We start from the raw sequence: 13,781 nt of genomic DNA, 5'->3' as shown, positions 1-13,781 counted from the left end.
ATTTTCCCATGATGTCAAGCAAAGAGGCACTGAGTTTGAAGGTAGGCCTTAAAATACATCCACAGGTACACCTCCAATTCAGGACACCTCCTATTAGAAGCTAATTGTCTAAAGGCTTGACATCACTTTCTGGAATTTTCCAAGCTGTTTAAAGGCATAGTTAATGTAGTATATGTAAACTTCTGACCCACTGGAATTGTGATATAGTCAATTAAAAGTGAAATAATCTGTAAACAATTGTTGGAAAAATTACTCGTGTCATGCACAAAGTAGATGTCCTAAACAACGTGCCAAAACTATAGTTTGTTACTATTAAATCTGTGGAGTTGTTAAAAAATTTGTTTTAATGACATCAACCTAAGTGTATGTAAACTTCTGATTTCAACTGTACGATGTATGCAGTATTATTTTTTTCTTGTCAGATTTTCATCAACAGTATGTGTTAATTAAAACATTATTTTAATTATAACAAATTCACTATCATCATGATGTGTCTTTATCATCTCATTATCACTGACAAAATCAAAAAAACCTTCGTCAACAAAATTTTTGTTAAATTCCATTGACAAGATTAACACAGTTTAAAAACTCATATGCAGCAACTCTCAGCAGCATTCTTTTCAGCATGTAAATGTCTCCTTTCTATGAAAATTAGGCATTTTATAGATTGCACTTAATTTACAAAACTAAGCGCTATTTGTCTGACACAATTACCATCGTGCTACAACCAACAGAGGGAAGCAGGCAATTTTGGAACATAGTCTATGTCTCTTTCACTCTGTAAAGGACTGGCTGCTCTTCTGGGCTCATCACACAAATGTGTGTGGCAGAAAAGATGTGCCAGTCTGAGTCAGTGTTTTGTGGTAGTGGGCAGTGCCAGAAGCTATTAGTACTCACCGCTCCTCCTTATTCTGACAAATACACTCGCCGATGATCTCTTTCACCTCTGGATCCATCACCTTGTTATAACTGGCAGGCTTCACCCCCTAAAAGAGACAAAGACAGAGACTCTGTTTAAACCTGCTATTCAGATCTGTCTCGCTGCACCATTTCTCATAGATTTACCAGAATTTTAATCAAAGCACAAACTTTGGATGTGTTTCGTAATGTGACATATTTCATAGTAAAACAGGACATGGGGCGGTAGTTGATTTTGTCTATGAAGAATTGTGGATAATGGTTTGGTTGTTGAAGGGGAGGTGATGAAAAATAAGAGGGACCGGAGACATCAGCACAGAGGGAAAGACTTTTCAGAGGCAGAACAAGCCATTACATTACAATGAAAGATAACGATTACAAATAAGAACAATATAGCTGCAAGCAGCAATTACCAGGTTCAAGTGTTTAAGGTCCTTTAAGTATATATGTAACAGATATTAGGTATTAATTACACAGTCTGTTAGCAACTAAAACAATGATAAAATGCCTTAATTTTCAGAAACATCAGGTTAAGTAGCACAGAGATATTATATTTTTTACATTTCTGACTGTTATAGCACCATCAAGAGGCATAGATGAGCAATTTTTTTCATGTCTCTTCAGATTGACCTCATACAGTGCATAGGTGTCCAAAATTTGGTGATAATATCTCATTCTGTTCAAGAATTATAATTATTTAAGTTAAAGGGACCACACCCACTTAGCATCTTTCAGCGTAATGTTCTGACAATTATAATTTTTTTTCGATAATTACTGATACTGGGACTCCAGAGAATCTCTTTGCACATGTTTGGTTCCGATCGGGCAAACGGCCTAGGACTAGTTCATTTAGAATTTTTTTCAAAGAGCAAAACACGAAGCAAGGAATCACAGGAAAAAATTATTTTGTTTCTAGCTCTTACGGTTCAAGAGTTAGGTCCCAAAAAGTACATTTTCGTTTTCTTCACTATAGCACCACCTATGGGCCGATCGGGCCGCTTCCAAGCATATGGCTATCCAGCCGGAGTACTACCATCCCCCAAAGTTTCAAGTCTCTAGGCCTTTCGGTTTGGTCTGCATGATCAGATTTAGGGCAGAATAATAATAAATACAGCTGCAAGCAGCAATTAACGGGGTTTAAGCAGCATAGGACCCTTGAGCGCATTTGTTACAAGATATTAAGCATTTTGCAGACAGCCCGTAAGCACCTAAATTAAAGATAATGCAATACAATTTTCAGCAACATTAGGCAAATTACCATAGAGAAATTCTGCTTTTAACATTTTTGACCGGTATAGCACCACCTATTATACGATCTCCACCAAACTTTGCATGCTTCTTCAAAATAATCTCTCACATACGCATACTAAATTTGATGTAAACCTGAATTTTCTTTTACGTGATATAGGCTGTTTTGTAGACTAGGCCACACCCACATTTTTAAATTACCTTGTTATAGCCATGCAAAATGCAAAGTTAAAAAAAATATATAATTATTGATATTTGGTGTTCAAAGAATTGTACTACACTGGTTCTTTTGAGGTTGAGTGAAAAACCTAGGACTAGTTCGCAAAAGTAGGATTTTACATTCATCTTGAATATTTAATGAACAATAGGAATGACACCTATGGTCCATGAAGCAAAGTTGTTCGGAATGACAAGATCTATCATATGATATGATATACATGTGTCTGTGTGAAAAACAGCAGAATATACAACCATTTACACGCATATAAAATGTGATAGCGCCTCCCGGTGGCCAATTTTTTTCACATTTTGCACAGACCTCTTGGACCAGGAGACAAATAGGCCCACCTAGTTTAGTTTCGATCCACCTTTTATAACCAAATAGCTGCTAAAAGCTGATTGGTCGATGGCGGCCATGTTTTTCAAGATATGCGACTATTCTTTTGTTTCTAGTCCTTACGGTTCAAATGTTTTGGCCAAAAATGCAAAATTTCACTTTTTTGTTCACTATAGAGCCACCTATTGGCTGATTGGGCCGATTCCATGCCTATGGCTAGCCCGCTGGAGTACTACCATTCCCTAAAGTTTCAAGTCTCTAGGCCTTACGGTTTGGTCTGCATGATTTGTTTAACCTGAGAATAATAATAATAATAATCCTGACAATTACAATAAGGTTTCAGCCCTACGGGTTGAATGAGTAGACCAAACGACTGCAGAGTTATGGCAGTTTTTTAGTTGTATTGATCAAAATGTGCATGCATCCTCAACATGTCCTGTTGACTACGTGCAGGGGTGCAACTACACATTTCTGAGCAGGTAGGCAAAACCAAAATTTGTGCCCCATGTATCTGTCAAACGGGGGGGGGGGGGGTGGGTGATGTTGGAGGGGTCAAGGAGGCCAATTATAAGCGTTGAGCAGGGGGTGATGTTGGAGGGGTCAAGGAGGCTGATTGTAAGCGTTGGGGGGGATGTTGGAGGGGTCGAGAAGGCCGATTGCACCACCTTTAGTGAGCCGCTGGTGTCCCCCTTTTAATGGCGCCCCTATGCATTGCATACCTTGCATATATGGTTTTTGTGCCTCTGACTATGCATACCGGGTTTTGTTAAGTTTGGCCCGTGTGTTGAGGAGATATTGATCAATGAATCAAATTGCATTCTACCAAAGAATTTGTCTTGCATATAAACTCAGCAAAAAAAGAAACATCCTCTCACTTTCAACTGCTTTTATTTTCAGTAGACTTAACATGTGTAAATATTTTTATGAACATAATAAGATTCAACAACTAAGACATAAACTGAACAAGTTTCACAGACATGTGACTAACAGAAATGGAATAATGTGTCCTTGAACAAAGTGGGGGTCAAAATCAAAAGTAACAGTCAGTATCTGGTGTGGCCACCAGCTGCATTAAGTACTGCAGGGCATCTCCTCCTCATGGACTGCACCAGATTTGCCAGTTCTTGCTGTGAGATGTTACCCCACTCTTCCACCAAGGCACTTGCAAGTTCCCGGACATTTCTGGGGGAATGGCCCTAGCCCTCACCCTCTGATCCAACAGGTCCCAGACGTGCTCAATGGGATTGAGATCTGGGCTCTTTGCTGGCCATGGCAGAACACTGACATTCCTGTCTTGCAGGAAATCACGCACAGAACGAGCAGTATGGCTGGTGGCATTGTCATGCTGGAGGGTCATGTCAGGATGAGCCTGCAGGAAGGGTACCTCATGAGAGAGGAGGATGTCTTCCCTGAAACGCACAGCATTGAGATTGCCTGCAATGACAAGCTCAGTCCGATGATGCTGTGACACACCGCCCCAGACCATGACGGACCCTGCACCTCCAAATCAATCCCGCTCCAGAGTACAGGCCTCGGTGTAACGCTCATTCCTTCGACGATAAACTTGAGTCCGACCATCACCCCTGGTGAGACAAAACCACAACTCGTCAGTGAAGAGCACTTTTTGCCAGTCCTGTCTGGTCCAGTGAAGGTGGGTTTGTGCCCATAGGCGACGTTGTTGCCAGTGATGTCTGGTAAGGACCTGCCTTACAACAGGCCTACAAGCCCTCAGTCCAGTCTCTCTCAGCCTATTGCAGACAGTCTGAGCACCTGGTGTAACTCGGGCAGTTGTTGTTGCCATCCTGTACCTGTCCCGCAGGTGTGATATTCAGATGTACCGATCCTGTGCAGGTGTTGTTACACGTGGTCTGCCACTGCGAGGATGATCAGCTGTCCTTCCTGTCTCCCTGTAGTGCTGTCTTAGGCATCTCACAGTACGGACATTGCAATTTATTGCCCTGGACACATCTGCAGTCCTCAGGCCTCCATGCAACATGCCTAAGGCACGTATACGCAGATGAGCAGGGACCCTGGGCATCTTTCTTTTGGTGTTTTTCAGAGTCAGTAGAAAGGTCTCTTAATGTCCTAAGTTTTTATAACTGTGACCTTAATTGCTTACCGTCTGTAAGCTGTTAGTGTCTTAACGACTGTTCCACAGGTGCATGTTCATGAATTGTTTATGGTTCATTGAACATCATGGAAAACATAGTTTAAACCCTTTAAAATAAAGATTTGTAAAGTTATTTTGATTTTTACAAAATTATCTTTAAAATACAGTGTCCTGAAAAAGGGATGTTTCTTTTTTTGCTGAGTTTATATTCGTGACAATTATACATTTTTGTCAGGAGGGTCTGTAGATCAGGGGTCGGCAACCTTTTTGAAATGGAGTGCCATTTTTTGTTTTCCTGGTCAATGGAATGCAAAAACATGAAAAACATGTTTGAGTCCACTTGCGAAAATGTTTATATTTTGCATTTTTCTCATTTAATCTTTTATTTTTCATTTTTGTAAAACCTGATGATTATGATATAATCATTATCCTGCATGTGAATTTTCACAGAGCATCTTGTGAAAGTGCTTCATGAAAGAAAACCTGTCCTTTTGTACAAAACACAGTTAATGTCACAAATTTGATTATTTGATTACTGATCATGAAATTGTATGGAATCTTAATTATTTCTTATATTATGTCATACATTTTTAGGGCTGCCCCCTAATAGTCGACCAAACGTTAGTCGATGAGAAGAGTCTTGGTCGACCCAGTTTTGACTGGTCGGTTGGTCGCAGAAAAAAAAAAACTCCACAGGAAACCGACGAACACCGGTATTACCGCTGGTTGGATGCTAGGTGGTACTATGGGGTAATTTTCGTTAAGCAGGTTTAGGGTTAAGCCTAAAAAATAAAGCAAGACACCTTGATTTCAAACTTTGAACTTTATTTTTTATTTATTTTAACTAAAAATTCAAATGAAACTGGAAAAAATTAAGTGCAATTAAAATGTGTGTTGTTCAACTTTTTGAAAGATGGTTTTACAACAGTTGTGAACATCTCTCCGGCAAAGAATCTACTTCATCTGTGCATTCTCTACCAGATGTTTTGTTCCCTCCTTCATTTTATATAAATATATAAATATATATATATATATATATATATATATATATATATATATATATATATATATATATTTTAGCAATATCACACGAGCAAGAGTGCGAGTAGGTAATCGATTGCGAGTGTGATATTGCTTATATACAACAGTTCAATGAAAAAGTCAATTAAAAAAAATGAGGAAAAACTAAGTACGGTCATAAAAACGCATTTATGCATGGAACTACTTTCTTACGCGACGGATCAGAATCTGCCGTTGCTGGTTCAAACCAAATGATGCGTCCAAGCCTTCGTTAGTAATTCAAAGATTTCACTTCAGAAATAGTATCATGGCTTGTGTTGTTTCTAACAAGTTTGTAAGGGGGTTAGAGGGAAAGGAGGAGGCGAGAACCGGCTTGACAACTTAAATAATAGTTTAATGAACAACTTAACCAAAAACACACAAACATAACCACACACAGGGCAGCTGCCTGTAATTCTCTCTCTCTCGAACTGTCGTCCCCGGCCGCCTTTATCCCTCGCGCGCCCCATCAGGCTGATTGGGGACCTGGCGTGCATCATTCTAGCCCGGCCCCGCCCTCCTCGGTTCTACAAAGTTATTGGATAAACAAGGATGAATGGATGTGTGTGTGTGTGTGTGAGAGAGAGAGTGTGGGTGTGTGTGTGTGTGTGTGTGTGTGTGTGTGTGTGTGAGAGAGAGAGTGTGAGTGAGAGAGAGAGAGACGGAGCGTGTGCGATCACCTGTTGCCTCTCCCAAGCAGAGATGCTGTCAGCTTTCTGAAGTGGAAAAATAGCTGTCCAAGCAGGGGTTTCTCCCTATTTCGTGGTAGCCGGTGCACAAGAGTCATTCACTACAGAAACCGCAATCTTCTCCGCCATTTTGAACAGTACTTTTTCTCCAATGTGGAAACTCCGTTAAGAGGTAAGCGCCTTGAGTTGTGTAATTAATCAGTCTGTTGTGTCTCTCAGCTGTGATGAGCCGTAATGCTTAAGTTGTTCGTTTAAAGCGGTTTAAAGCTATATTCTTGCTTTAATCATGTAGTAGTAATACGAGCGATCATGGAGCGCTGTTGTATGTAAACAGTGGCTGATGTGGATTCACTTCACGTCACCAACTGGCTCATATTACACAAAAAAATGATCTTTTGCCAACACTTGCTGGCTAACATATGTAATGTAAAAAAAAAAAAAAAAAAATACATGTAAGAGACACTTATACGGTAACTCTTAACACATATGCACTACTCTTACACTTTAGTTTAGAACAGCATGAACACAAGTGGAGTGATACACACAGTGAAGCGTCCGAGTGCTGATGACCTCCAGTGCTCATGGAACATCTCTCGTCCAATCAGATTCAAGGATCGGAACTAACTGTTGTGTATATATATATATATATATATATATATATATATATATATATATATATATATATATATATCACAATATCCAATTACATCGGCAACCCCCGGGCTGAGGAATCAGTGAATATTCTTGCTTTAGTGATTTTGCATTGAAAATTATATTAATTTATTTAAAAAATTAAAAACTTAAATCAAATACATTTCTAAATTCAAATTGCACTCCAAACAAAATGAAAAAGCAATTAAAATAATGAAGTGATAAAATAATAATAATATATAAACACCTTTTCATTTACCGTCAGGCAAGAATCTGTCTAAACATGCAGGCGGAAAATTACTTACACAAATGAAGACATAAAAACAATTATAAATGTAAAAATAATCATTATGATGATAATCACTGAAATATAAATCATGGTTCGAGGAGAATGTGTTTTTGTATTATTTTATGATTTAATCACAGATGTATAGGCTGCAGAGTTGCGTTCACAATGAACTGTTCTGTGGAAATAAATCGAACTAAAGTCAAAGCACCTCCTGAGCTGAGATGTCTAAGGTCATTTGAAGCACTTATAGACGATACTGTTCTTGCAAAAAAAAAAAAATTCAGAAGACAGAAACAAAGAAAGAGAGAGAACCTTTTGTACACCGTACAAACAGCGTGTCATACATGCGCATAGACGGCTTTTCTGTCATCTGTTCTTAATAATATAATAAAGTGTTTTTCTTCAAGCGCGTGTCTGTGTGTCTATGGGCAAATCATTTGTAATATTAATTTGATAATAATAGCCTAATAATAATAATAATAATAATAATTTAATACATGGGAAAACAAGCCAAATATCATCTTGACATCGTCAAAGGCATCAGCTATTGGCGAACACTCTGACTGTTGTCGATCCCTGAGATCATCATCTGTCAGCACAACCCTAATGTGCATTTCTCTCTATAAATTAACAAAATGTTCAGACAGTCTCTTTGCTGGTTTTATCAACACATTCAGAATCATTACCACTTTGTCGCTGCAGCTTGCTTCGTGCGTGCGCTTGTAAAATTTATATTTTAAAAGAAAATAATATATTTTAAATTTATATTATTTATTATATAAATATATAATTTATATTATATATTTATATAATATAAATTATATAAATATATAATTTATATTTTAAATTATTACGGTTTAGTATTTCTCTGTAATGTAGAACAGTGTTAGTAATGTTACTTATAACATTCTTTCTCAGCCCTGGAACTCAAATCATTTTCTGATGCCCCCCAAAATATATATATTTAAGTAATTCAATTAATAAAATAAACGGGCGACAACTAGTCGACTAATGGCTTAAATTAACGACTACTTGTCGACTAAGAAAATCTTTGGTCGAGGGCAGCTCTATACATTTTACTAAATCACGCAGAGGGGTAATCACTAGCACGCAAGCAACAGCGAGAGAGGAGCAGGCTATTTTATTTATAATAATTTTTTCGCACCTGCATTCCAATCTACATCTTGATGTAATCCTTCTTCATGATCACGCAGCGTGTTTTCATCAGCTGAATGGGAGGCTAAACACTATTAAAGTGTGACGAGACTCGCGCTGCACGTGCAACTATTTAGCCCTTTTCGGTGAATCGCACCTGCAAAGTCCTAAAACTTTATTTCCAGGTTTAATTTATATCTTGAATAGACTCAGATTTTGAACCCACGATGTGGGTTTATGTTTTCTCTTTTTATTGTTTAATGTAATTTTTAGTGTGACCATGGTTTAACCCTCTGGGGTCTGAGGGTGTTTTGGGCCCTGGAGAAGTTTTGACATGCCTTGACAAAAGTCTGATAACACTGTATTCAGAACAAACTGCAATAATATGTGAACAACATGTATGTACATGTTTGTATTTTCGATAAAATAATGTTTATGCGTGGTTTTTGAAAAAACAAAAATGTTAAGTCAGTGAAATAAGGCCATATAACACATACTAAACATTTGTTCACAAGACCTTTGAGAACTGATCTTGTAGCCTAGAGTTTTTGCTACAAAATGATGTGAAAACCATCCTGATCACTCATTCATACAAAACAATATAGTCATTTAACTTCTGAAAGACACTTTTAGTGTTAGAAAGGCCATATGCGAGGAGGCATGGATGATCATGAATATTGATATGATTCACACCTGAGGAGACAAAGACCCCTCCCCTGAGAGAGAATGAATGTGAGGAGACTTAATGATTGAATGTATTGTTTGTAGCTTATTCACAAAATCAAGTTTAAGTTAAAAGAAGTAATCTGACTATACATTTTCTTTACATAAAACCTTTACTTAAAAACTTAGACCTACACTACCATTTAAAAGTTTTAGATCAGTAAGATTTTTTAATGGTTTTAAAAGAAGAATCTTCTGCTCACCAAGGCTGCATTTATTTGATCCAAAATACAGCAAAAACAGTGATATTGTGAAATATTTTTACAATTTAAAATAACTGTTTTCTATTTTATTTTATTTTATTTTTATTTATTTTTATTCCTGTGATCAAAGCTGAATTTTCAGCATCATTACTGCAGTCTTCATTGTCACATGATCCTTCAGAAATCATTCTAATATGCTGATTTTCTAATATGGGCATATTTACAGCACATTTTACACATTTACACCCGATAAAATATTTGCAAGCACAGGCTTCGTTAATGATAATGAGGCAGCATAAACACTAGTTAAAATATAATCTAAACATTCATGTTATTTTTATATCATATTACATATCATATTGATATCATACAGCATACAATTTAAATACCTGCTTTAGCCGAAACAACATTTAAAATGTAACTAAATCTTGCCTATTAGGACATATTTCAAATGTCAATACTCTGAATCCTGGCTGGCAAGTCTGGAAATAGTCCAACTAGTAAAATATGTCCATGTTTATATAAAATAGCATGTCAACTAATGTAAGTAAAACTAAACGACTTACTCATCCGAAACTGTATCCTCGGCTCGACCAAGTCGCTCTTCAAAATGTAAACGTTCATCGTCAGAGTCCCGCTCTTCTTCTGAGGAAAATGTGAACTCTTCGTCACTATCCAGGAGCTTCCTCACGTGTAGCGTGCCATCTTCCAAACATGCAGAAAAGTGAATGAACTTGATGCTTTTTAAGGCACTGTTGGGGGCGTTTACCATTTGCATTGATCGCCTCAGCACATTACCATATGAATAGCGCGCTCTGCTGGTGGGTGTGATCACATTAGCGATAATTAGCTGAGCCAGGAGAAACTGTCCATCACTTTGTTTCATACAGATTACAGTGCAGGAGAATATTTGTTTTAAATTTGAATTGTTTTATTTAAAAGTAGACATTTTAAGCTTTCTTTAGACATATGTTTCATGTTTGTCTGATAAATATTCACAGAGTTTCAGTTCATTTTTGTGAAGTGTATCAGAAGATGCTCGCGGAGACAGAGATGGCTGAAAGCGTACCCTGTTTATTTTCTTTATTTTACAAAAGCACAAGGTTTTGTTGTTATTGTGAGTGTACACAAATAAAAGTAGACCCTTAATAGTCTCTATTGATGTCTTACACTTATCTGTATGCCCAAATATGACAGAGAATTTTAAGTTGTTTCCGCTGTTATGCGGAAAAAATCCAGCAGGACGCGCCTAACCCTAACCCTGGGTTGGAAATCTCAAGGAGTAATAGTGGTGTTTTCCTATTCCTTATTCAGAAAGCAAAAATAATTGAAACACGGAATGTAGGCTGGCATCCGCGCAGTCTGACCAAAGCAAAGCGGGCGAGTTTACTTGCGCGATCAACAGAAAGTGAAGTGCTGCCGGTTTGTGATGCGCGAATGTCTTGCACGTGCTGCATGAGTCTGTTGGGTGTACTGCAATCTCGTCACACTTTAATAGCTTCCCATTCAGCTGATGAAAACACGCTGCATGATCACGAGGAAGGATTACATCAAGATCTAGACTGGAATGCAGGTGCGAAATTTATTTAAATAAAATAGTCTACTACTCTCTCGCCGTTGCTGGCGTGCCAGTGATTACCCCAGCATTGGCATGTGTGCCATAGGCTGCCGACCCCTGCTGTAGATGATGTATACCAATTTTCGTGCAAATCTAACAAACAGCCTAGGAGAAGTTTGAATAATTTCATAGACAGAAACAAAATCAGAGATATACTTTTTATAAGACTCAAGAAAAAAATATTTTGATTCTAGACCTTATGGTTCCTGAGATATTAGCGAAAATGCAGGTACTTATTATAGCGCCACCTAGGGGTGGCCGGGTGTGTGTACGGACGCCTGAGTAGTGGGGGGGATTTGGGACCATCCTGCCACATTTGGTGTCTCTAGGGCTTACAGTTTTTGCTGCCCATATACTTTTAGGGCAGAAAAAGAAGAATAAGAATAAATATAGCCACAAGTGGCAATTATCGGGGGCCCAACACATATGGAAAAATTACAAAAATAATCTGATTTGACAGGAAAGATCCTGTGGAACCTCAACCCTAACTCGAACCCTAACTCAAACCCTAACCCTAACCCTAAGCCCTTAACCTCCTTCAAAGGGCTGACGGCATATTCACAGTTCTCTCACAAAGTCATTAATGTTTTATTGAAGGTCAGTCTAATTTTTAAACCACCTCAGCTGAAAGTTTAAAGTTAATCCATAACTGAGGCTTAAATCAGAGTTTAAAGTAATGGAGCAACAGGATTAAAGTCAATTCAGATTTACTGTGAAATGTAAATCAGGATCAATAAGATGATTTAAATGTAACCCTGGTTATTTTTAAACAAAGTTTAAAGTTTGGTGCAACAGAATTATCAGATAAACCTTGATTTAATCTAAATTTAAATTTAAATCTAAATTTAAGATTAATCCTGGTTCGTGCAACCAACTTTAATTACTCTATGAAGACCCTTTGAATGATTTACAGTTATGTGGCTCCCTCGGGTGGACAAACAGTACTGCCTTTTATGCCTATGAAGGCCTTAAATACAGTTGAGAAATTCGGTATTTCTTTTGTTACAGCCATGCCAAATTGATGAAATTTTGCATGTTACCTCAGAATTAGTCATAATAGGCCATACCCAAAAACCTATCGGCTAATATCTTCTGAACGATTTATCATTATCAAAATTCTTTTGATAACTTTTTGTCAGGAATGTCTGTAGATAATGTATACAAAGTTTTGTGCGAATCGGGCAAACAGCCTAGGACGAGTTCGAAAAAGTAAGCTTTTCAAAAATAACAAAATGGTAGAAATGTTTTTTGCAGAAATGGAAATTCATGTGACCACATGATTTGGAGGCACTGATGGATTCACAGAAATAAAAAAATATATTTTTATCCTATACAGTTCTGGAGTTAATTCAACTGCTTTGAGCATAGTTGCATAATTAGAATTTTCTTAAGTTATAGCACCCCCTAGCATACAAAATTTACAAAACTCGGTATGTTACCTCAGAGTGTTCTCTTGTCTTTGTGTACAAAGTTTTGCTAAGTTTGAAAATAGCGCTCACAAGATACAGGCTAATTAGTCACTATAGGCCATGCCCCAAAACATATTTGCTTATATCTTCGGAACAATATGACATATCGAAATTCTTTTAATGATTTACAGACCCACCTGACAAAACGTTTAGTGAGAATCTGCCTAGGAAGAGTAAAAAAGTAGGTTTTCCTAATAAATCGAAATCGGAGAAAACGTTTCTTGCGGAAATGAGAAATCAAGTGACCATATGATTTGGAGGCACTGGTGAATTCACATTTTTTATTGTAGCCTATATGCTTCCGGAGTTATTAGCTAAAACACGAATTAGCTAATTATAGCGCCACCGTGTGGCTGATTGTTGCGATAGCACCTCCTCGTGGCCAGTTTTTCTAATTTTGCACAGACCTCTCAGGTCAAGAGACAAATAAGCCTACCACATTTCATTTCGATACACCTTTTTAACCTTGTCAAATAGCTGCTAAAAGCTGATTGAAAAAACATGTTTTTTGTCCTCATAAACCTTGATGGAACCTTGGACAAAGACACTGCATGCAAAATTTCAAGTCGATCGGACCAACTGTTCCATAGTTAGAGCCATTTTTAGTTTTTTAATTATTATAGTGCCACCAAGAGGCAGAGGCATGCAGTTTTTTGTGTGTCCTCAGAATGAACCCATACATAAGTGTACCGAACTTGGTGATAATATCACAAAATCCTGACAAATACAATAGGGTTTCAGCACTTTGTGCTTGAACCCCTAATAATAATAATCTGAACATTTTCAATAGGGTTTCAGCCCATTGGGCTTGAACCCCTAACTAGAAAAAGTGTAGGTTTGACTTACACTGGTGACTTTGCGGTAGATCTGAGCTGCATTCTGGCACTCTGAGTATGGATATTCAGACGTGGCCATCTCCAACATGCACATGCCAAAGGCGTAGACGTCAACAGACTCATCGTAATGCTCTTCATACATCTCTGGAGCCATGAACTCTGGGGTACCTGCAGTTATGAGCACATAGACACATGACAGGAATTTCACATCTAACTCTATTAAGAAAAACTGTTTTCTATATTCCTTTAACTTTGGT

The 13,781-nt window shown here is 37.7% G+C and overlaps 1 protein-coding gene across 2 annotated transcripts in view; it reads right to left on the bottom strand.

Annotated features, from left to right (window-relative positions):
* Positions 1 to 13,781, bottom strand: part of LOC127414894 (serine/threonine-protein kinase WNK2-like) — a 160,088-nt gene that overhangs the window by 105,640 nt on the left and 40,667 nt on the right. For both annotated transcript variants that reach the window (XM_051653270.1, XM_051653269.1), the window contains exons 5-6: positions 13,535 to 13,692; positions 898 to 986 (exon numbers count right to left, since the gene is read on the bottom strand). In XM_051653270.1, coding sequence (XP_051509230.1) covers positions 898 to 986; positions 13,535 to 13,692 — 247 coding nt within the window. The remainder of the gene's footprint in view (positions 1 to 897; positions 987 to 13,534; positions 13,693 to 13,781) is intronic.

The sequence above is a fragment of the Myxocyprinus asiaticus genome, chromosome 24 (assembly GCF_019703515.2).
Source record: "Myxocyprinus asiaticus isolate MX2 ecotype Aquarium Trade chromosome 24, UBuf_Myxa_2, whole genome shotgun sequence".
NCBI classification, from domain to species: Eukaryota; Metazoa; Chordata; class Actinopteri; order Cypriniformes; family Catostomidae; genus Myxocyprinus; species Myxocyprinus asiaticus.
Note: the sequence above shows the minus strand (reverse complement) of the source record. Positions and strands in the feature narration are given on the sequence as shown.